Source organism: Stegastes partitus, unplaced genomic scaffold (genome assembly GCF_000690725.1).
Source record: "Stegastes partitus isolate 25-593 unplaced genomic scaffold, Stegastes_partitus-1.0.2 Scaffold846, whole genome shotgun sequence".
NCBI classification, from domain to species: Eukaryota; Metazoa; Chordata; class Actinopteri; family Pomacentridae; genus Stegastes; species Stegastes partitus.
In genome coordinates this window covers 220,399-245,038 of record NW_007578577.1, presented here as the reverse complement: position 1 = coordinate 245,038, position 24,640 = coordinate 220,399, and the positions used below count along the sequence as shown (strand labels likewise).

The 24,640-nt window shown below is 44.2% G+C and overlaps 1 protein-coding gene across 1 annotated transcript in view; it reads left to right on the top strand.

Annotated features, from left to right (window-relative positions):
* LOC103365492 (membrane-associated guanylate kinase, WW and PDZ domain-containing protein 1-like) overlaps positions 1 to 20,479 on the top strand; it is a 62,480-nt gene extending 42,001 nt beyond the window's left edge. Inside the window, exons 15-23 of the mRNA XM_008292937.1 lie at positions 1,912 to 2,003; positions 2,758 to 2,950; positions 5,369 to 5,746; positions 7,561 to 7,764; positions 10,696 to 10,789; positions 10,950 to 11,040; positions 11,899 to 12,042; positions 14,877 to 15,015; positions 18,422 to 20,479. Of these exons, the coding sequence (XP_008291159.1) occupies positions 1,912 to 2,003; positions 2,758 to 2,950; positions 5,369 to 5,746; positions 7,561 to 7,764; positions 10,696 to 10,789; positions 10,950 to 11,040; positions 11,899 to 12,042; positions 14,877 to 15,015; positions 18,422 to 19,665 (2,579 nt within the window). The 3' untranslated portion in view covers positions 19,666 to 20,479. The remainder of the gene's footprint in view (positions 1 to 1,911; positions 2,004 to 2,757; positions 2,951 to 5,368; positions 5,747 to 7,560; positions 7,765 to 10,695; positions 10,790 to 10,949; positions 11,041 to 11,898; positions 12,043 to 14,876; positions 15,016 to 18,421) is intronic.
* Positions 20,480 to 24,640: the final 4,161 nt, after the last annotated feature.

The window sequence follows — 24,640 nt, the reverse complement described above, 5'->3', positions numbered from 1 at the left end:
TGCTCTGTGCAAATGGAAAGACAAGAAGAGAGAGCACAAAAGGATAATGAAGAGCGAATTGATAGGAACATACAAATGGGATGTAAAAGAGAAATATGAGGATGTGAGAGAGGCTCGGGAGAAGAGGGGATTCTGAGGTGCAGAAAAGTTCAGGGAAACTCCCAGAATGACAGCGAGGACAGTTGACCTGTACCAGCAGGTGCAAATCCTCTGCTTCCTCACGCCGCATTGAGCCCTCGTCCTGAAATCCCTCAGTATGCACCCCACAGGGCTCAGGGCCTTGGCTACAGCAGAGAAGTTTCTCTATGCAACGTTCATGGTAATGAAAAGTTCTGCTGAGATCAAGGTCTTTAAAAACACCATGTGGCGAACAATTTCCATTTGCAGAAAAAGTCCTCCCAAAAAAACTCTCACAGCATTAATCTGCTCTAAAGAACCGAGGCCAGGGATGGTGGCAGACTCGCTCGTGCTTTATTGGACTTCATTTTGATTATTGCTGGGTTTTAAGATGTTCCCACTTTAATTTCCTCACTGTTTGAACCATCCATGCTCTTTATTTGCAGTCCTCACTCATATCTCTGCATGGGACCGTCTATCTTTGTGAAATATTGATCCATTCATGCCCAGTTGCCTCGCGGTGGGGATCGCTTATGGGTCTACTAATCGACAGGAGCGGGGCGCGCAGTTGACCCTCCCCGAGTGCAGGTGCAGATTGCGACAGTTAGCCTTTGACTCTTCCTCTCCCAGTTCCTCCACAGTAACATTGTGATAGATTGGAAGAGATGGCTGCACTCCGCGGGGATTTTAACTGTTGACTGAAGGAACAGATTGGAAGCAGGCTGCTTATGCTTTCTGCCACCCCGCCGCCTCTTAGTGGCTTTAGCGGCCTTGGCAGAAGCAGCCTGTGCTGGAGGGAAAATCTACCAGAGAGTTTGCTCAGAGCTGCATGTTTGTCGGCTCCTATGGCACTGCTCTGACCGTACAAATGCATGCACATACATGTACATGCGAAATACTGTACGCATGCTTAAAGCCAAGAAGAAGCCGGTGTGTACACGGGGATAAGGCCACACACAAGTACTCACTCCTCTCCCCAGGCTCCCGGTAGTCCCCTGAGGGCCCCCCCCTCACAATCTCCACTGCTACATGAACCATGAGCTGTCAGTCGCTGCAGTGCAATGCCTCTTTTATAACACGGCACCTTTCTAGTGACGAGCACACACACACACGGCTGAGTCTCTTGTGGGTATGAGTGAACTGTGAACTAGCCATACTCTGTTCAATAATATATAGCCGCGTCCAGAATGTATTAGCGCCTCTGTCAGATGGGACGTGCGCTTCCAGCATAAGCAAGAGTGGAAATGGATGCATTGCATGTCACACATCACTTCTTTTAAAAGAAACAGTGTAGTCCATTCCAATATATCCAGCCTGTGAGAATGTTTAAAAAGCTAAAAGAAAGTATGCTATTTTTAGACATCAGAAGGGAGTTTTAGCCAGATTATTTCTAATTATGGAAACCAGTGAATGAGAGGGCTCAGAATGATTTTATTTTTTCCATTGCCTGTCTAGATTTTGATAGTTTATTTAAGCTTTATACTTATGCTCCTAACCCAAAATAGATCCTTTGTTATCTTCTGATGGCTCCATTGTTTGTTCTTTATTTCTTGCTACTTCAAGCTAAGAACAGTCGAGAGGACAGGTATTTGCATGTTGACATAAGCAAGGAGACGGTTTGATTCCCCCGTAGGTGCATCCATTACGCCGTCTGCATAAATTTTGCCTGAGGGATTTAAACTAAATGTCTAATGGCATGCTAGTACTGCGTTCTTGTTGTTCCGGTGCAGGGACAGGGAGTCCCCTGGGGTGACTGTATGCAGAAATGTTAATGGTAGTTTGTTGATTTCACAGTTCCAGACTTCCAGGAGCAGGACATTTTCCTGTGGAGGAAGGACACGGGGTTCGGCTTCAGGATCCTCGGAGGCAATGAGCCAGGAGAGCCTGTAAGTCTGTCTAAAAAGTTTTTTTGTTTTTTTTTCCCCCCATCTCTCACAACAGAAATATCTCCACTTTGCTTTTCAATTTCCCCCCAGTTTTCGCTATATATTTGTGTGAAATGTGTAAACTGCAACCGACTAGATTCGGTAACTTAAATGATGAAGAAGGGTGATATTCCCGCCACTAGTCGGAGCAGCATCCATAGGGTTTTTCCCCCAGATCTGGCTTTCTGTTTATCTTCCTCCCGTGTGTAGTTCAGAGCTTATGTGGTGGATTCAGACAAGCTCATATCAGTGATTTCTACACAACACTTTCTCTTTGATCTGGCCAATGTAGCAGCAATCAGTCCAAGAAAAAGAAAGAAAAACAACTCGCACACACACACACACAAGCCGTTTCTTTTTTCCATTTTTTAAAGAGTCAGTGTTGTTTGTTCTTGTTCGCTGGCCAGGACTTTTTTTTTTCTTGAAAGAAAAAAAGTAATGATTTACTTTAGAGCTTGGCTTGAGTTACTGTGGCAGGTTGGAGAGAAGAGTGAAGATGTAATACTGAGGTTTAAATTGTAGCAGGCATTTACTGCATGCCAAATTTATGGCTCCTGTGAAAAATGGGACATTTTTGTATGGAATAAAAATGTAATGAAAGAAAGCCACATTTGTTAAAGCATTATTTGAACTTATTTTATGTGTGTACTGTGAAAATGTGTAGCTGTTTGCCCATTTGTGAGCGTCTCATTCATCCGCTCTGCCTGTCTTCCAGATATACATCGGCCACATAGTGAAGTACGGCGCGGCGGACGAGGACGGGCGCCTGCGATCCGGTGACGAGCTGATATGCGTGGATGGCACAGCCGTGGTGGGCAAGTCGCACCAACTGGTGGTGCAACTGATGCAGCAGGCTGCCAAGCAGGGCCACGTCAACCTCACTGTGCGACGCAAAACCAGCTACGCCGGTAAGGAAGGAAAGTGGGTCGGGAAGAGGCAGCAGCTTAGCCTGTAAAAGACCTGCTGACAGGTCCAAAAGAGGTTTAATATATTTCAGTTGGATGAAGCTCAAAAACTTGTTAAAGCTCGTGAATTATGGCAAATTCATTAAAGGCGCAAGACAGGAGTGTGAAAACCAGGCCAATAAATGATTTTTTTTGGACACAGAACAAATAGTTTAACTTACAGCAAGGCGCATTAAAGCTGGTTGCCAAGAAGCTGGAGGTCTGCAGCCTGTTGCCTGCGGTTAATTATCCAACAGCTCACGATATTTAAAGCTGACCTACTGGTAGAAAAACAAAAATTTACCATTGTCTTGTTTGTAGGAGAGTTTTTATGAACAATTGCACATACGTTGCTTTTCTCGTGGCCTCTCCAGAGTAAAAGCCGCCCCTGCTATTCAACAGTTGAATGCTTATTGTGGAGCAGCAGTAGTTGGATGGTCAGTTTAGATTAGCAGTAACATAAACCTCTGAATCCCAAAGGCTTTCTGGGTGCTTTTTTTGTTCTGGTCACATTTTAGCTCACTGTCGGCTCTTTGTATTCTGTGCATGTAAAGTCCTGCACCCCTGTGGCAACAGTACAGCCATAGCAAGAAGAAAGTAGAATTCATGCCATGAATGCATTTCTTGCATTATTCTTTCTACGAAAATGTAATCATCATGTACAACATTTTAAGTACTTCCAATACTGAAAAAAAGGTCTCTTCTCACAGTGTAGATATTTTACGACTAACATTATTTTGTTGCTCTGTGTAAACACAGCCTGCAGTTCAGCCGAGTTAAGCCAAATATTCCCTGAATTTTTATCACGTGACAGTTGAATTGCAGCTGAATCACTATTGACTTTTCAATTGTGCGAAGAAGTGCAGATTTTATTTAGATTTTTTTTTACAGAATCTGTTTAAAGCAAAGAGTTTATTTTTGGCAACTTTTTAAATGAGCCATGTAGAATAAAGTGATTCGTAAGAAATACTAAGATTTCGAGCTTAGATCTGGTGCAGTTTTCCCAACAGAACCGCACATCGAAGACTTGAAAGACTGTCAGAGAGTCAGAAAAAAGAAATGATACTTCTTGTTCTTACAGTTCCGAGCTCTGATAATTAGTGAAATTTTGGTGTGTTTATATATATATATTTGGTTATCTATTGAAAAAAAAAAAGACGGCATGCCTTTAAAACCCACTGGTGGGTTTTGGGGTTTTAGGGTTTAGACAGTTTAGAAAAGTTTTAAAAAGTTTCGACAGTACAAAATTTTCTCCTGTGACGGTGTCTAATGAAAAGACCTGTAACTTTAAAATGACAAAAAAGAAAAAAACCTGTAATAGTTTTTCCAGCAAGCATATTTACCCTGCCAAATTGGTTATATATGATAATTGCAGTTGTCATATTTAATCAAATCAGTAATTGCGTTTTTATATCAGCAGTGAATTTTATTATTTAATGAATCCAATTTTAGAACAAACTCAGATCGTATTTGATTGCATTATGTTATTACAGTCTTTGATGCTACAACGCAACCGTATTCAGTTGCTGAAATGCAGTCTGTGCTTTACGAAGAGCTCCATTTATTTTAATCATCGTTCCATCAGGAGCCCGGGGGCCCTGCTTACTATATGCAGGGGTTGCCCCCGCTCCTTCCTTCAGCTGCTACCACCAGCAAACACCCCCCTGCCCCATCGCTGCCTCCACAGCTCCACTCTGTTCCTCAGCAGGCGATAAAGAAAGGCCCATAAATATGATGGAGAGGGTGGTCAACCTTCGGCCCAACGACAGCAGCCAGACATTAGTGCATTGCTGCTCCCCGTCTGCCTCAGAGCATCGACAATATGAGGCGCCTTCCTTGAGCAGCTGTACAGGAAATGAAATGTGGAATGAAATGTCCAGATACAACAGGCAGACCATGCCTTCAGTTCATCTTTTGTTCGAAACCGATCAGAGGAGAGATTGTTGAAGAGGCCCTTCTTCCCAAGCTGTATTGCTGGTTTTTCTCCTTTTTTGTTATCATAGCAAGATAAACTAGCTGTGCTAGGAGACAAAAATGTCTTTGTTTATTTGCTTTTTTACCAAAAAAATTCAGATTGTGCAGATGATGTAACATTTAGCTGCAGTGACATATCTTGATAGTTTCGTTTTAATGTTATGACGCCTAATTATATTAGTTTCTTACTCTCCTTTTTCTCCTGAACTTCTTACATAATAGCAAGGGGCCTATTTTTTTCAGCTTTTCTTATTATTTCCCTCCTGATCTTTAGGTATTGTCCTGCATCTCTTCTGCCTCCCCTTCCTATTTGCAATTTCTTCCTCTTTATTTTCCTCCATAAATCTGTCTCCACTGTCCACTTTATATCAATGTCTTTCTCACTTTATCTTCCTCTGCCATCTCCAGTTAAAGCAGAGGGAGACGTGCCTCCGTCACCGGCGTCCTCACACCACAGCAGCACCCAGGCGCCCAGCTTGACGGAGGACATCGGGAAGCGCACCCCGCAGGGCAGCCAGAACTCCCTCAACACGGTCAGCTCCGGCAGCGGCTCCACCTCCGGTATCGGCAGCGGCGGCGGAGGTGGCGGGGCGGGGGGCAGCGGCAACGCTGTGGTCGCCGCCGCAGCCGCCACCACCTCCTCTCAGCCCCCTAACAACACCGCAGCCACCGTCCCCTCCTCCTCTTTGCAGCCCTACGACGTAGAGATCCGGCGCGGCGAGAATGAAGGGTTCGGTTTTGTCATTGTCTCGTCGGTGTCTCGACCCGAAGCCGGCACCACCTTCGGTAAGCTGGAGTGTTTTAAAAGTTACAAAACATCTTTAGTTTCATTGCAGCTGATGGCACACACACAAATATTACAAAAATCAGTTCTACTCAGCAAAACCTGAATCACACTCTGTAGCTTTTCCTCATCACTGGGACCTTTTATCTTCCTCCCTTCTTTATGGGATCCCTTTGTATCATCCATAAAAACCACTGAACGCTAAATAGCCTGACAACCAGCACAGATTCTGGCTATTTACAGTCCCACCAGATCAATATCAACACTCTTCAAAGAAGTGGTTCTTCTTTCTCATTTTCGTCTGAGCCTGTCAAGCCAAGACACTGAAACCCTTTCTTCGCCTGCAGCTGCTGCTACACTCACACAAGGCTTTCATAATTGATCACAAGTGAAGTGGGTCTTACATAAGGCACTTGTATTATTCAGCTGAACTTAAATGGCTTCTGCCGAGCAGGTTGGCACTAAAAGCCTAATGACAACTTTATAAGACTGAGCGCTGTAAGCAGGATAAATAGGGGAGATGATCAGTGTGAATGCTGTTTATTTATTTTACAACACAGGATCAGAAAGATTCACTTAATCAGATTCACCTTGTGTACTTTTCTTTTTAGGTTATGTTGAATTATTTAGCCGGCAGAAAGTGTTGTCATATTAGAGTTTTCAGCCAACAGTTATTTCTCTATTTGATATCACACATCCTTGCAAATAATTCAGTTCAAATTGAATCTGTTTTGCTTTTTTAAAAACCACTAGTATCTTTTCTATGAAGTGCACTCTTTGCCCCACTGCCACGGCTTCCTACCTACACCACTATGACATTCTCTGTGCTCTTGTCTCTGTCAGTGTGGGTGGACTTTAAAAAAAGGGACTAAAAACGCTCAGCATTGCAGGTTGGCTTACAAAGTGGCAAAGCTCTTTTTCACAGACCAGAGTAGAAAGCACGGGCAAGCAGATGAGCTTTATTTCATTCGACTTAACATGTAAAATCCGGTTGAAACCCAGTGGCAGCATTAAAGATTTCTTTCTTTTTCACTCAATATTTTACAGCCCAAAATGGCTGGGTTTTGTTAAATAGATGGGAAGAGGTCGGGGTTGGACAAGTTTGTTGTGGAATCAAACGGTGAATGCGGCGGAGGCGATAAATGAATAATAATGAAACGTTAGGAGAGCGGGGAGAGAGAGAAAGGAGTGATTGCATGCACCAGTCTGCAGCGACTGTTGTCAGCTCGCAGACAGAGAGAGGAACAGAGAGACCTCGGGGTAGTCAGTGAGATGTCAGCTCTGATGTATGTTTGTCGTCTCTAACTTTCTGCAGGTGCAGGTATTTGGGATGTAGATAACAAAGAACTGTGTTAGCGCTCGCTTTTTTTTGCTGCCGAGATACAAATGTAATGATACCCATTTTAGAAATGCGGCGCAGGAGCAGCTTTAAGCAAAAGAGGGGAATGAGCGTTGAATTTGGAATTAAGTTCACTTTTTAAAATGATTAATTCGAAAAACCTATTTACAGGAAAAGTCCTGAGACCTACAGGATGACAGATTATTTTATTTCTCTGCAGAACACATTTAAATTTGCCCTTCTTTGCCAACGCTTGCATATTATCCTGCTGTACTTCGATCTTTTCTTCTCTCAGTGACTTTGCCTTTGCTTTTGGCTGCTGGTGAATTAACCCTCAACCCTTCTGATCCTCTTTTTTTCTGCTCCTTTCCCCCCTTCTTTCCCTTCTTTTTCCTTCCACTCTCCAAACGCGACCCCCCCGCCCCCAAACACGCACACACCTAAATGCACATCCCAACATGTCAATGGTGACCATAGCTGGAAATGCATGTGTGGCCATGCCCCACAAAATAGGGCGCATCATCGAGGGGAGCCCAGCAGACCGCTGCGGGAAGCTCAAAGTCGGCGACCGCATCCTGGCTGTTAACGGATGCTCTATCACCAACAAGTCCCACTCGGACATCGTGAACCTCATCAAGGAGGCCGGAAACACCGTCACACTACGCATCATTCCTGGAGACGGTGAGTAGAGGATTGGCAGCTTCTTTCCCAAGATGGCTTTGTCGTTATATTATATGTGGTTTTGTTTGCATAAAGCCTTCAGGGATCCTTTGGTTCCTTGTGTGGGAACTTGCTTAACTGAGTGTTGATTTGCCTTTGCTCTGTGGCACATTAATGTAAGTCAAACAGTACAATCATCAGCTATTATTAGTACTATTACATCGTCTGATTATATTAAAAGAGCGGTACTAGTCATCACTTTCCTGAGCAGTTATTAAGTAGGCTCGTACAGTTATATAAAGCTTGCCGTTTCTTCACTTGCTTTCAAAGTGACTGGAACACCCCCGCAGTGTTGACAGAAGTGCTTCTTTGGGGATATTTGGGAATTTTCCCAGTCTTTGCATTTCTGCCTTTGGCATGCCTGCACTTTTAAAACATCCAAGAGTAGTTTAAAAGTCTGCGTGTATGATGTGTGCATGTGTGTGAAAGAGAGTGAGAGAGAGAAACGGAGAGAGACGCACAACTTCCTCTGTGAATGTGGGTGTGTCTTTTCTGTCAAAGTGGTTTTAGGGAAAAGTTTGTGCCCATTGTATGTTGTGCCGTGCAGCTGAGAGCTCTCGCTACTTTGTGCTGACAGATCACTCCGGCATGCTTCACAAATATTGTTTAATTAAGTGTGTGTGCGTGTGTGTGTGTGTGAGGGAAGGAGGCGATACTCCCTGTCAACCTGCACACTGATAGAAATTGGAGCTATTTGTCCGCCGCTCGTTGCTTTCCGGCTCACTTCTTATGGATGAAGAGGTTTTTGTTTTTTTTTTTCTTTCGCGCAGAGCAGTTGATGAGAACAGTGAGCCAAAATTGCTCTGCCAAGAAGACACAGAGAGCAAGAGAGAAGGCGTCGGAGAGGAATAACTGGATATGCTTTATCGGAAAGTTCTGGTTTGTGTTTATGTGCATGTGTCAAACAAGCAGACTCCGTCTGACACGGAGACAGAGAGTGCAGTCAGGAAAAGATTGTGCCTTGTGTTTTCTAAGTTGCGTCTCCGAGTGACTGTTCTCTCTGCCTGTTTACAAATGGCTGAGCATGCCTATTTCTGTGTGGATCAGTCCTGTCTAAACTTTGCGACGTGAATAAATACCATAGCAAGAGCGTCTTCCAAGGTGAAATCAGGTTCAGCTTCTTTCTATTGAGCTCACCTCTCCCCGTGTGGGAGCGCAGATGGAGTTTTGTAGTGACTGATGCTCAATACTTCTGCAGTGACAAGGAAAACAGCCATGGGAGTCTTCCTGCTGGTGCACTGTAATGCATGCACAAGCAGCTAATGCCTTCATCAAAGCTTATGTCTCTGCAGCATAGACTGGAGGCACAGACCAAGCACACCTCATCGCTTCCCACTGTGTAAGAGAAGGGAGATAGACATGCCTGAGGTGATATGATTTTTTTAGCACACATTGTATAATAGATATTCTATAGTACAGACCTACTTGTCTTGCTTGTTCCTTTCTTTCCATTTGCATCGCTCTTTCTCTCGAGTTTCTCATTTTTGGTATCTGCTCCCCTTCCAAGCTCTGTCCATTCAGGGTGGGAGTTCAAATACCAGTTCAATGCTTTTTCTCTGCTCATTTTTAAGCCCGAGAGGAGAAAAGAGGCAGCGGGTCGCGAGCAGAATGAAAAGACAGTGAGCAAATCGTTTCCAGACAGAAAACAGTTGGAGGAGAGATAAATGGAGAGGGGCACCAGAATGGAAGGAGTGGGTTATGCAAATGAGCAGATGGAAGGGCGAATAGGGTTTACGGGGACAAACGCGAGGCTGCGAAAGTGAGAAATGAGCAACCATAAAATATGTGCAAACATAACACGCGGGGGGTCCTCGCGCTGAAGGCCGGCCTAAAACATTCATCACACGCTTGCATACACACCGAAATAGAAGGTTTTTTCGCTCCACGTCTGAAATTCAGCTCGCCCCTCCCACACTCCCGCTTGATTGGTTGAATTTGCACCTCTCGGGCAATGGGAAATCAAAAAGTTAAGCCAACCAAGGGGAGTGGTGGAGGAGAAAGGGATGAATAGGTGGAGAGGGGAGCTGACCGTGAGAAGAATAGCGAGCAGCAGAGGAGTGCTGAGTTTTAATCAAACATAGGATACCTGTAGTTAGCCAAGAAAGATTAGGTTGTTAAGGAGAAGGAAGGATTCTTTTTGCAGCAGGAGCACTGCAATCCTGGTCTGTTTTCATCGTCCACCGTGTTTCATTGATAAGAAAAAAAAATGCTTGGGTCAGTGCAAAGATTAAAGACAGAGTGATCAGGAGCTTTTACGTAAATAGAGGCTTCCAGAGTGTTTAAGCTTCCTGTTTGACAGTTCGCTGGCAGATAGGGTTAGTTTCAGAGCAAAATAAGATGTACACCTTTCAGGGAAAGAAAAAAAAAAAAAATCGACAAGTAGCTTGACAAAATGATTGATGGTGCAAACTACTGTATTACCCTGGAGTCCTGGATGTTGGCTAAGTGATGGAGTAAGGCTGGAGGCCAGTGGTGGAGCCGGCGCTGCTCCACGAAGGTCAGCTAACGTTTGTAGCTGACAGCTGCTGAATGGACACCAGTGTACATGCTGCAAGAAGAAAATGTTCCTCGTGTGAAATATGGATTTAATTCCATCACACAGTCTTCCAGAACACCGGAGAGGCTTCCATTAGTGTGTTTTTTATGCAAATTGTAATGTATTGAATCATAAGCTGGAGAAAATGTGCTCATCGTAGCGAGAAAGTTTGATGTTGGCTGAAGGCAGAGATGTTCTTGGACAGTGTGAAAGTGTCTGGTCGACATTAAAGGTGGTGATTTCCCCAAAAACGGTCAATTAATTGTCCTTCTTTTTATAGAGTAATGTGGAAATTTGCTAAACATGTCGGCTTTTGTTCGTGTGCCGTGATGTCTTCTTTCTTCTCCCACCCTCAGAGTCATCAAATGCATCTTTGTTGACAAATGCAGAGAAGATCGCCACTATAACCACCACTCACACACCTCAGCAACAGGCTGCACCCGAGGCCAGGTGAGGAGCATGCTGGGAAACGGAGTACTTTGAACTTATAGTGCTGTAGAATGTAGCGCTTTCAACATGACGTGTTAAAAGACCTATAAATGAATAATGAATGCCCATTAATGCATTCAGTTTAATATTTCATACTGATTGCTTTCTCTCTGTGTTTCAGGAACAACACCAAACCAAAACAGGAATCTTTTGAATTTAAACCCCCACAAGGTCCTCCTCCCCAGCCCCCTACACAGCAAGTCTCAGCTCAGGTACGAAGCAACACACCCAAGTCATCCATCCGCCTGTCACGTCGTTCATTCATACCTCCATCCGTCCAACGCAAAGTACTCTACACCCCATCCCATCCTACCCTCATCTACGCGTACCTTTAGGAGCATCAATCCAGTTGTTAAAGCATCCAAACATCCATTTATCCCCATGTCCCTCCACGCATAAACCAATCCGACCACCCACCTTCCTCAAGGACGAACCAAGTACATTTTTATTTATTTATCCCTTTACACCTACCTCGCTGTCGTTATCTGAGTCTGCGCATTAAGGAACGCCTGTTTGCTTTCAAAGTAGCCCCTCAGTCCACTGTGTTCGCCGCTGAATTAATCTGGTGGTGTGGAGATGGCTCTCACAGATAGCATTGATCCTTCAGCAGAGGAGATTAGGAGGGCGTGAAGACAGGAGCTGGCTGAGGCTGTCTGCCTTGTCCTTGTGGTGCCCAGCCCTTCTCTTTCTCTCTCTCTCTCTCTCTCTCTCTCTCTGTCTGTTTGTCTGTGCCCCCTCTCTGTTTTTTCACCCAGGGCCCAAGGCATCAATAATTCAGCATCCTTACACCTGAGCATATGCATGTGCACACACACACACACACACACACTAAAGAGGGAGTCTGGCGCAACTATTAAATAGGTGTGACTTTCCTGAAGGTGGCATTTGTCCCATGCTCCTGAAATAGGAGCCCACTTCAAAGGACACACACACACACACACACACACACTTGAAATCTGAATCACAAAAGTGACCTTGATGCAAATGTGTCTTTCTCCGTCCCTATCGCTCTCTCTCTCTCTTGCTCTCTCTCTCTCTCTCCACGCACATGTGTGGTCTGTCACCGTCAGGATGCTGAGTTCTACTCAGTGGACCTGGAGCGAGACAACAAAGGCTTCGGCTTCAGCCTGCGAGGAGGCAGAGAGTACAACATGGACCTGTACGTGCTGAGGCTAGCTGAGGACGGGGCAGCTGTACGCAACGGAAAGATGAGGGTACAGACACACACACACACACACACACACACACACAAATAAAATAAAAAGCGCAAAAGCACCAGTGTTTACACTCCGCAAAACATTAATCATTTAGACACACAGAAGGCGCCACAGACTTTGTTTTTGGAGGGAATTGCATATTAGAAGAGCTTCGTTATTAAAGGTCACTCCACCGATTTAACCGTGAAGTTCAATTTGCTCATTCTAGGAAATACTATTCTAGCCTTTGAAATACAAATACCGACAAATTCATGGCAGAGAGCGTGATTTACAAACACGGGCTGTGGAGTTGCATCATGGGAAATGTAGGACACGGCCTTTTTTGAAACGCCGTACAAGAGAGCGATGATGCCCTGACTCCAGAATTGATTTTTTTTTTTTCTTGGATGTTTCAAAACTCCTTAGAAGGGCTTTACTAAATCACTGGAGTACCTTCCAGATTGTACTTAATTATAAAACACATCAAATTTTCCATGTATTCTTGTGTCCCTTGAAAATTCGATCTTAGTCTCAACAAGACTCTAAACTGTATTAAATAAAGCTTGTATGCAACTGTGCATCGGTGAATATTTCTTGTGGAATTTAATTAAATCCATGTTCATTATATTACAGTAATATTCACATGCATTTTTTTTGGACCCACATAAAGTATTCCCTGAAATCTGTAGTTAACAGTTCTCTTGGGGTTTTGGGTTTATTTTCCATACATTGGTTTTCTTGCATTTCTGTCTCCCCCGCTTCTAAATCCTGCCATAAAGCTTCGTGTTTATGTGCCATGATTTGTGAAAAAACATACCAGGGGAATCATTGCTGTAAATGTTAACCAACACAATGAGGAATAGGAGGGCTCTATTATTATGTATGAGCGGTGGGAGACATTTCCATGTATCTGCGAAATGTCAACATTTCATGAGCGAAGAAAAATTGCCTTCTTTGTAACAATGCCCTTTTTTTTTGGGATTGTTTTTAAATCAGTATTTATTTAAATAAAAACAAAATAGGAGAATTTTCTCAGCCCACAAATTAATCCTTAATCCTCCAATTTATGCAAAAAGGCACCGTTAAGGAAGTTTTCTGCATTTACGATACAACAACTGTAAAATGTCTCTCTAATTACGTGACTTCTCATTTCAACCGTTGTTATATACTCATGTGATAAGTCTTTACATTCAGGTGCAGTGTCAGTGCTGACTGTTCCTATCAGCTCTGTGTTTAACGGCAGCCTCATAGCGAGTATTTACTTTCAGATTAGTCTCCTGGTTATGATGGGATTGTTGCAGTTTGCTGCTTTTGTGTTGCACGTGGAAACATCTTGTTCTGATTCCAAAAAATCTCGACAAGGTTTTGTCCTGGTTTTGAGAGAGCTTGGCACCCTACCTAAAGTATTGTGATCATCCAGGTTTTCTCAGCGGCTGGTGAGAACATAGTGGCTAAAATTTGATATATCAAAGCTGCAACGTGTGATCACGAACCAGAATCCTGTTGGGATCCTGTGTGCAGGAATGTGAATAATCAGTTTTCTCATGTTCCTTGTAAAGGCCATATCTTGAAAACGATCAAAACCAGGATTGGACTACTAATGTGTATGTAAACACACTCAGGGATAATATCAGAATAGTACTATCTATCAGTGTAATTATGTGTGCAAAATGTACCCCCTACTGCAAGCTATGCCTCACTGAACACACTCACACACAGTCACTTCCAGGCTTGGCCACGCAAATGGCTGATTGTGTGAGCGCAATGTTAAAACACACAAACGCTGCAGAGCCAGTGAACGGAACCACTGACAGAATATATACATTTTAATTAATTAACATTTCACCAGGAGCTTGTAAAGTGGCATTCATACTTGCCACAGAAGCTGTCAAGAAACTTTAACCTTTTAATTTGATTGATTGCACACAACCAGTAGCACTTCCCCTGAGCTGCCTGATTGAATATACAATGCAGGGCTCAGTTATTCCTCCCTGGGTGTTTGCATGTGACACATGCAAAGAGCCTGTTGGGTGGATATTGCATGAATGTGAGATATAAGGGATCTTTTTCATCACACATATATATTAACGTGTTAGGAAGTGTGTGGGTGTGCGTGCATTAATACGTCCGTGCATGCACATTTGAATACAGCCGTTTGTGGTTGTGCACCTTATTAGCAGAGATATTAATAGTAGCAGCTCTGTGAGGCAGAAAAAGGTGTCAGTGAGCAATCCATATTCTGCCAGAGAAGTATTCCCTTGGTGCAGACAGCACTGACAGATAACCTGAGGAGTGGATTCAAAGAATCAGGAAGCAAAAAGTGTTTCTTCTGGTTGCTGTTTTCCTCCTGTTCCTCTCTCTCTCTGTTTCTTTCTCTCCTTCTCATTTCCATCTGCTCGTCACAGTTACTGCATTTTGATGCAATTTGCTCTTTCTGTAAATTGTTGATTTAGAAAAAAAAAATAATAATATTGCTTTTGTGCAGTTTACCATTCAGCAGATTTGATTTGTAACTTCTCCCTGATCTGTCCACCCTTTCCTTCCCTTCCTCTGTCACCGTGTCCCTTTGAACCTCTGTGCTTCTCATCTTTCCTCTTGTGTACATTGTTCCCCACTGTCACTTGTTCTTCGCATTCTGTCTTGCTCTGCTGTCTCCTCTCCTTTTCCTGGCTCTCACTGTCTCTCCTTTTTTTTTTTTTTTCCCCCCTCTCTGATTCAACTCCTCTTCCTTCCATCTTCACCTGTCACTCTGCGTCTCTTCTCTGCCTCCCACCTTTCTTTCTTTTTTTTTTGCTTCCTCCCTCTCCCTCTTCTCCTCCTCCTCCTCCCCTCGTCTCCTTCCTCCCCTACAGGTCGGCGATGAAATCCTGGAGATCAACGGCGAGAGCACCAAGGGCATGAAGCACGCGCGAGCCATCGAGCTCATCAAGAACGGAGGCCGACGCGCCCATCTGGTGCTCAAGAGGGGTGACGGCTCTGTGCCTGAATATGGTGGGTCAATCTACGAAAACATTCCCTTCTCCCCCATCTTCACGCCCTGAGCAAGGGGATGCCCAGTGGACGGTGGTGGGTCGAAAGGGGAAAGGAACTAAATCACCCTCCCGTTGCCCCTCACCCATCCCTGGGACAAACCCACCAGGGAGGGGAGAGGGGTGGCGGAAGTTGCTTGGTCTTTGGGGGTCTCTTCGTGGTGGAGGTGTCTCCTGGGCTTTTGGGATTTTCGGGAGGGGGAGCAGGGGTGGAGGTTGCTCCTGTGGGTGCTGTTGCCCCTCCTGCTATCACCTGCTCTCAGTTTCCATGTCATCCCCGTTGTCACTTTTCACCTTCTGGCCACTGAGCAAAAGCACTCTGCTGGGACTTTACAGAAAGGTGGTGGGTCTGATGTCATTGCTACATGAAAACAAAAAAAAAAAAAACAAAAAAGAAAGAAACTGTTTACAGGGTTTGAAATGACCAGAGTAGTGAAAAATCAATGTTTCTTGTGGGTAGGAAGTTATATTGATGGCTCCAGTTCCTCATTAAACACTAATTTAGTATTACGAGGAAGCATCCCATGATAGAATGGGACCTCTCACAGCTTTGGTTAGGATGTGACACAAACATATTTATGATATTTATTGAAGGTGAATGTAAGCTACTGAACTCTTAAAGGTTTTAAGTGAGAACTGTATTGAGAAGAAAAAAAAAGGCAGTCTAATGCTTTTTTTTTTTTTTTTGTTACCAGTTTTTTTTTTTTTCAAGAGAAAATCTCACTATACTGTGCTTGACATTACTCACTCATCCATGGATTATTTTTTTTCTTCTTTTTTTTTTGCACCCACTGTTAATGTCATTGAAAAGCTGTGAAGATAGGAACTCCACCCATCCCCATTCAAAAAGAAAATGAGTCGTTCCAATTATATAAACGTTTTGTACAGTGATGAAAAGAATAGAGGCATTTTTACAAGTATTTTTGTTCAGTGTACAGAGCCATGAATCAAAGCCACATATTAATGGATAAAAGTCTATTGCTGCATGAACTTGTCAAAAGTGTAAATTGGATTTTTTTTTTTTTCTTCTTCCCCTTCTATTGTCTATTTTCCATAATATTTATGGAACATTTCTTCTTTTTTTTTTTTTTTTTAATCGTATTGACCAGTTTTGATTGATAGTCACGAGTCATTTTAAATGTTTTCTTTTTCGTTGCTTTCTATTTTTTTGAGTGGAGATACATTTGCCTGTCTTGAAAAGTTCATCAATGTAAGTTTATTTGCGCTAAGAATGTGCTGTCTTAACCTGCACCGATACGGCATCATGTGAACTTGTATATTTTGGATCATTGTCTGTACTTTTTAGTTGGCACAACCTTGACAGTCTTGCCAGTATTCCTTTTGATTTCTGTCAGCAATGTAAAACTGCTTCATTCGCTGTTGTGGGTGTGCCAGTCTCACTGTCTTTATTTCTTTTTGGATTTGTTTTTTTATTTTTTTTCCTGCTGCTTCCGTGTCCACATGTCTAGGCGTGTATGTGAGTGAGTGTGAGTGTGTGTGTGGGTTACTGTGTCTGAGTGTGCGCACGCTTGTTTCCAGGACTGTTCTCTGTAACTGATGGTTTCCACTGAAGGGTTTGGGCAACTTCCTGGACTGTCTCTTTATTCTGAATGACTCAAATGATCAAATAAACACGTTTTTTTTCATTTAAGAATCAACGCAGACAGTAATTCTCTTTTTCTTGCTTCAAGTTGGTTCCAAGCAATCTAAACTACTGTGCTCTTCTCTTTTCTTTCCTGTTTTTGTGTATCTTCCCTTCTTCCTGTATTGCGCTGGGCTCTTGTCTTCCTTCAGGGATGGTCGCTCCCCATCTCACTGCATGTATGAGAAATGACAAGATGGGGGAGGCCTCTGTCCTCCAAAATCAGACCACGGTTTGTAACTGTCCTCCCCTGTTGTCTGGCTCTACCTCCCACCTCCTGTCTTTCTCTCTCTGTCTCTTTTTTCTTTCCCCATCTTGATGTGTGTGGTGTGGACTCAACTCACCCGTGCCCGTGCTCTTACTTCATGCATACAAATCCATTCACTCAATCGCATTGCCAACGTCGCCGCTGCCGAAACCGCTGTTTTGGATACTTCATGCCCATGTTTGTTCCAGTTGCATTTGACCTCTTGGTAACAAGTCAAGGGATGAAATGCAGAGTTTTTGTCAATTAGATATAGTTACTAGCTGAGAAGAAAATCTTTGTTATTTTCTGCTGTAGTTTTATATCTGCAACTTGTTGTCTTTCCTTAAATCACAGACACATGTACAGATAGAACTGTAGTATTAGGAACTCCATAATAAACAAAGCATTGTGGTGGCTGATTAAGAAGACAATCTTGCAGTGTGCGAACTACATTATGGCTTTTAGGGGAGTTCGCTTATCTTCACTTTTTTGTGGAATGAAATACATTTATGAAGCACTTGATTTGTGGTAGGAATGTGTCTGACTCAGGTTGAGTGGATTGGCTTAAATTTTTTTGGTAGATCCAATATTTGCGACTAAGCTGCCTTGTCTTCAAAAAGCTTCTTCTTTTGTTTGATGGCAGTTGGCATCAAGAAAATAGTTTTAAAAGCTAAATTGAGTCCAGTTTATCTTGCGCTGCCACACTTCACTGGTGATGGCTAAGTTTACACATGATCCACGATTGTCCCCTAAAATTTCACAAATCATGCTTTCAAGGTAGCTCATGTCTTATTAAGAAGAGCCAAGTTCTTAGTGGCTCCTCTGTAGCTCGCACACTGTGATTTAGTGAGACTAAAGTTGACAAACTCCTTAAGGATGGATGTAAATCTGTGCAGAACATTTAATTCCCTGTCTTAGTGCCACCCAAACCACACCCACTGTAACTGGAGGACATTTACAGCAGTTGCTAGTTTTTGGATCTCATCTTGAGCACTTAATTTGCTTTAAAGATTAACAAAGTGTCTAAGGCATCATGACAGCGCATGAAAGAGCATGGCTAATCAGTACAATCAAGCAACATCATCAATATGCAGTACATTGGCACTGACTGTATCCAGCCTCCAGTCCAGCAACCGGACCAGCCAAGTCCCATTCTGTGTCAGAAGGCTGGCCCCAGGTAGACCAGGGAACAGGTTTGTTTTGGACGACCAGTGTCTTCAACAAATGGCTGCTTCACAACTGTGTCACTGCCTTTTATTCTGTGTAAGCTACACTGTTTTATCATTGGCTGTTGCTGTGCCATCTAACAACTTAGCCATCTTTGCTGGCATTAACATCAGAATGGCTTCCATTGGAAATGTTCTCGGCTTCATGTCTGATTGGTTCAGCATGATCAATGTGAAAGCAGATAGAAGCTTTACGAGTGTAGACGCATGTTTGATCCCCCTGCCCTCGTCTGTATGTCACACTTTGTTGCAGACGGCAGCCCCAACGACAGCAGCAGCGCAGCCAACCCAGCCTCAGGGTTACAAGACGCTGCGGAAGTGAGCACCCTGCCCCCAACCAACGCGCCATCAGAGTCAAGCTACCCACCAGAACCTCACCAACCATCCCGGAGCAAGCAGGAGCCGAGTCGCCACTCTAAAGGCACTGGCAAGCACCACCATTCCAACCACCGCCACCACTCCCCCCACAAGAAAACCAGCAAGGGGAGAAAGTCCACAGGGAAGAATGCGTCCAAGCCGAGCAAGAAGAAGGATGACAAGGGACGTGACGGCCACCGCCACCATTCTAGCGGGAACCACCGTAGCCGCCACCGTTCGCCTGACAAAGGGCACAGTCGGTCACGCAGCACCGAAAACAACCTGGATGGCCGACACAAGGGGCACCACCGCGGTCGCTCCCCGGACAGGCGCCACGGTCACCACGGCCACCACTCCTCCTCTCACAATCGCCACCGCTCGCCCTATCGTTCTCCTTACCGCTCGCCTCACCGCCACAGGTCCCCCCACCGCTCTCGCCACCACTCCCCCACCAGACGCCGTGCCCACTCCTCAGACCCCTACCGCCGGTATGCCTCCCCAGAGAGACAGAGCCGCGGCAACGAGAAGCCCAGTGGAAACGAGGCCGTATTGAAGGAGCCAGCCAAGACTCCCGAACCCAGCCTCCCCTTTGAGGACAGCATCCTGCGTGAGTCCCCGGCCCTGGACCGCCTGAACAGGGAGGCCACGCTTCCACAACTGCGCAGGGAGGACCGTCTGTTTGAGGATGACAGCCTGCTGCTGAGAGCCTCCTCGATGGAGAGGGCCTACAGGGGGGACAGCCTGCTGAAGGACGTGACGTCCCGCAACCTGAGAGACACCTACAGAGGTACCACCCTGCCCAGAGTGCGCACCCCTGACTCGGATTCAGGCTACAAGCGGTACAGCTCGCTGCTGAGAGGGCGCTCGCCTGAGAGGATGGAGAGGGACGGACGGTTTGCCAGCCGAGGTAGCTCCCCCGAGCCTCAATACCGAGCCCGCAGCCTTGGACGAGACATCTCCCCGATCAGGAGCTTCAGAAGGGACGACTCAGAGGATGAAGAGGACGATGACAATTTCGTAGCGGCTAAGGTTAGAGAGTACTACAGCACGCTCCAGACCAACACCAGTCGCACGTCCAAGCCCGTGGTCCCTGAGCCCAAGAAGACCTACAAGGAGAATCCCAAAGACCTGAGCATCTGATTGGACAGCTGTCAGCCAATCACAGAAACCACCCACAGAACACCTCAAGTACTCACTCCCATTAAACCACTTGGTTCTACAGAAATGCACCCACTTGTGTACAACATGCTCACACACACACACACACACACACATACATGCACACACAGCAGACAACACCGATGCACTCACGCACACATTATGTAACAATGTTGAGTTACTAACAAGACAGTGATTCCAAAATGACTTTTGAAAGCATTTTTTTTTCTTTCTTTTTTATTGTATGTTTTATTTTCCTTATTTTTTTTCTTTTTGTTTTTGTTTAAGCATTCTACATTTACAGTAACTCTGACTTTTCCAGAAAATGTAAAACCATAAAAAACAATGATGTGCCTAACAGTTCCATTAACAAGCAACATTTTGTTTTTGATTTGATATGTGGCGGGCATTTTGTTGCCCCACTGTCAGATGATGAAATGTATGTACTTTTCCACAAGGATCCCATGGAAGTACCGCGCACCTGGATCACCGTAAGTGGTGCTCACGATGATGCTGTGCATGTCTTTACCGGTTTCAATGTCTCTTTCTTTCTCTCTCTCTCTCTGTCTCTTTCTCACTCTTCTGCCTTTGTTCTCTCTCTCTCTCTCTCTGTCTCTCTCTCTCTCCTCCCAGTGCCACTGTTTTTTAGACATTTGACCAGACTATAGCACAAGCCTGCATTTGTTTGTATATTTTTGACAGTTTGCAGTATGTGTACATTCAGAGGTGATCATTTTAAATGAATGAAGGGAAAATTAAAAGTTAAACTATGATGATGATGATGATGTTAAAATAAAAATAATATATTCAACAAATGAACACGTGTGTGGTCGTTTTGGTTGTCTCTCCCCCCTTTTTGTTAGCATTAGAATCATTTTGGGTTCGACTGTAAGCCACCGAAGTTCCCCGCTGGTTTGACAGAACAAAAATAGAACAGAAGTGTCATAACAAGGCAGATATTGGGTGGCAGGTAGGAAGGTGTATCTGGACTGTTTGTAGAGCTCTAATCATTTGGGCAAACAAAAGAAGAAATAGTGAGGAGGCTAACATACTTATCTCAAGCCTCCAAAAAAAAAAAAAAAAGTGTGTGCGTGGAAATAAAAGGCTTTGAAGAAAAGTAAAGCAAAGAGCTTTCATCCTTTCACAACATCAAAGCCTGGATAGGACAGTCTTAAAAACGCTGCTTCACTCCTCCTGGCTGCTTACTTTGATTTGTGCCTTTTCTATGCCCTCTTTCTCCCTTCGCCCTCCACACTCCTTCCCTTCCTCCTCCTCCTCCTCCTCCTGCATCCACTCTCTTTTCTGAAAGATATTTTCATCTGATAGAGAACAAACAGCGGGAAAGCTGTGTCCCTATTTCAGGACAGTGACAGCAGTAGGTGGAGGATGATACCAGGGAGGGCTGTTTTGTGTTTTTTTTTTTTTCCCCGTCGCTTTCCTGGAAACAACGATGGGGAGATGAGAGACGAACAGCAGTGAACAGAGTGGACACTGTTGGTGACCGGTGAATACCAATGTGGATTTATTTCTGCAGAAAATGAAATGTTTTCCATCGCGATGTTGGCGTTATCCAAAAAGATACATGAAAAAAAAAAGTGCACTTTTATCCTTTTTAACTTTTTCCTCCCCGCAGCATTTACTGACATTTAATTTGAAGATACTGCAGCTTAAGTATTGAACGTTGCCTGTGCATGTTTACGTCCGTTTAGCTTATACTTACCTCCCTCCCTTCCTTATTGAACTCACTGGATGCACATATGTCAGCTTAAACATGCAGAGAACTGAGGACTTTTGGAGCTTACATCATGTAAAGTTTCATCCAGTTGCTGCGGCACATGCCAAGGTACTTAATGCCATATGTTCAAAAATGTGCATTCAAGATTACCCTGTGGACACAATCTGTGCAGCTCATAAGAGGAAATGGGAAACAGAGATAAAGCATCATGATCAAACAGGAACATATCAGAGCTTTTTTGGCCCAGTTTCTCTGCAATTCAAGGGGCCCTCAATGCATTCGACTCCTTTTGATGCAATGATCTGAAACTTTTTTTCCTTTTTTTTTTTTTTTAGCATGGCTACATTTATGAATCTGCGCTAATAAGAGAAACATTGCAACTTGTTTTCAAGGCTGCAAAATCTTAAGTTGCTCAACACACCCAAACAGTAAATATTTCAGTGTATTTGATGCAGACAGTTTACATTTTCTGCTCTTTTCACTGCAATTAGGCCCATTTCTTTCACCCATGTAAGAATGCAGGATTCATCCGGTTCACAAAGGGACACAGCGGAGATGTTTGTATCCTCCAAACACTTCTCCTTTCTCTCTACTCTCTCACAGAAGTGGAAGCAGCTCCTAAATAATGGATGTAATCCACTTTCCAGCACTGAAACACTCTCCTCCCCTCTCTTTAAATATCTCTCTCCCTCTTTATCAGGACATACTCCACTCTTCATCATCAAATGCAGGAACAGAGCCCCGTGTTTTATTACTTGTGCAACCCCGAGAAATGATTAACAGCCTGCGTCTGGTGACAATTTATCATGTCAGTGCCAGGCAGGAGGAAGCAACGGTAATGAAATGTTCAATAATAACGCAACTCTGGCCCGGCTCGGCGACGGCCTGCCGGGTCAAGCCTCTATTCTGCCATCAGCTCAGCTCCAGGTGCTCTCGCTCCGGCTTTAGAGAGCCTCTGCTGCCCCGTTGCCATGGAAACACCCATGCAACAGGCGCTTTCCTCGGGCTGACTGGAGCAGATGAGGGTTGTAGACGCGTAAACATGAGGACTGAGGGAGAAAAGGAAAACAAGAGCGCAGGGTTATTTTGGGCTGTCTGCTCAGGATTTCAAGATGCATTCACTCAGGAGAGGGAGAAAGTTTTCTAAATGTTGAAAAATCCTGTCCTCACAGGAGGCTTGGCAACCACATATAACAAGCCTGTTGTGGATCCCACCGCTGTCATGTTATAGACATCCAGGCTGCTGTCATGTGGTAGCTATTCTTTGTCCTAATACTGTATCTGTCTCATGCTCGACTGTGCGTGGAAATCGGCCTTCTAAGGGGAGAGAGGTGCGGTGGAACAGTGTGTTGTGGCTGCTCAAATGGCGTTTCGTACAGTGTGTGTGTGTGTGTGTGTGTATATTTCTTGTCAAGGTTGCTGTAACAGTGCTCAGGATATGGAGCATGTACATGTAAGGCTTGAGGCTATTGTGGGGGATGGTTTTATTAAGTAGAAAAATGGCTGCAGCCTCTTCCAGTTGTCACGCTAATCAATCAGGAGCTGTTAAAAAAGAAAATCCAGCTCGGAGCCATTTTTAATTAAATGCCGCCTTTCTACCCTTTTGTTGAAGCATCCAGATTTGTAGTTTATCTCAGTGATAACTTGCCAAATATCTTTGGCAAACCTTTCAAGGAAAATCCCCAAACAACTTGAATGTTTTATTTGTCTTAACGGGTATTTTGTGCTTCAGTCGGTTTCACTCAGTTCAGATGAATAGAAGATGTCTTAACTAACGCTCACTGGAGCACATTTATGCATCGCTTTGTATGTTTACCTTTAAAAATGTGATGGGATAAAGAGATAGATCAAAAGCACTGATCATTAGCTTTAGCCGTGTTAGCAGCATGACTGTGTGGATAGTAGTATCTGTTATGTGAACAGTCCAAATACTGAATGGAGATTTGCACAGATGCTCCTTGTCCCCAGAGGATGAATTCTAACGACTACATGCACAAAACTATCCCTCTAAACCATTATTTTTGGGAAATCTCAAACAGATGACCTTTTTGAATAGATATTCTTCTTCACCTGAATGAAATGTGTGAATCCTCTGATTTCTCTTGCAGCACCAATATCAGTTTAAATTTTGTCCAAATTCTGTTGCAGTTGGTCCAGTAAATCGATAATATCACACCTGTCTTTCAACACAGGTTTGAGGAGTGTAACTTAGGTGTAGGAGGAGGAAGCATACGGTTTGTGATTGTGGAATATTTTGGGTTTGGGGAACGGTGGACTCTATCAGTAGCACTTGGTGAGTAGAGAGGCATGTCACATCCTGCACAAGTCTTAACTGTCAGTTTAGGGTCAGCAAAAGGTGATTTGATTTTGAAGTCCCGTGTGCGGCGTCAGAAGTGGAGGGTTCATGTCCCCTTGCTGACCACTCCACGAGAATTGTCAAGACACTGAACTTTTGCCGGCCCCAGAGGCATCGCCCCCGGCTTCCCTCCTCTTGCTCCAGTGCGTGCATGTATGCGTGTCGAACTGGCTCAAGAAGAAAAATCCCTCGCTTGCGCATGTGGCGTGCAGAGTCAAGTCCTTTTTTCAGGTCTCTGTCCCACAACTGTAATCCCTCATCCCGTTTCACGCTTACGGAGCTCCTGATCAAAGGCAAATTTACCTCATGGTAAGAATAATGCAGCTTTAAGAGTGACTCATCCGCTCTTAGAAAAGAAATGGCCCTTGAAAGCTGCCTCGGAATGAGCCGATGAAATAGTCATACTTTCATAAGAAATGCATGCAGAAATGTCAACTTTGCCTGTTGCACTGTTGAATGATTCATAGAAAACTGTGTGTGAGGCCGTTTGGTCATGGTTACTCCAAGAATTCTCTAGACCCCGTGATGTTAGTGTTTTTATTCAGCTATTTCTTTTTAATGTGATTTAAATTGTAGCTAGCGAAATAAAATAAAGAAATCGTACATTTTTCATTCAAAAACAACAATGTGTAACTCATTGCAATGACCTTCTTCAGTCTGTCAAAGGGTTTTACTTTTGCCATTTTCAGAGCGATTATCCGAAGGCGTTGCTGGGAATTCATCTTATTAGCACTCATTTTCATGTCAGTTAGAGGGAGGGGGACAGAATCCTTGTTCTGGGATGCTTCCTCACCCTCTGCCAAAAGGTTTCTTTTTAACAACACGGCGTGGCGACTCTGCAGCCATCACCTCCAGCTCTCTGTGAA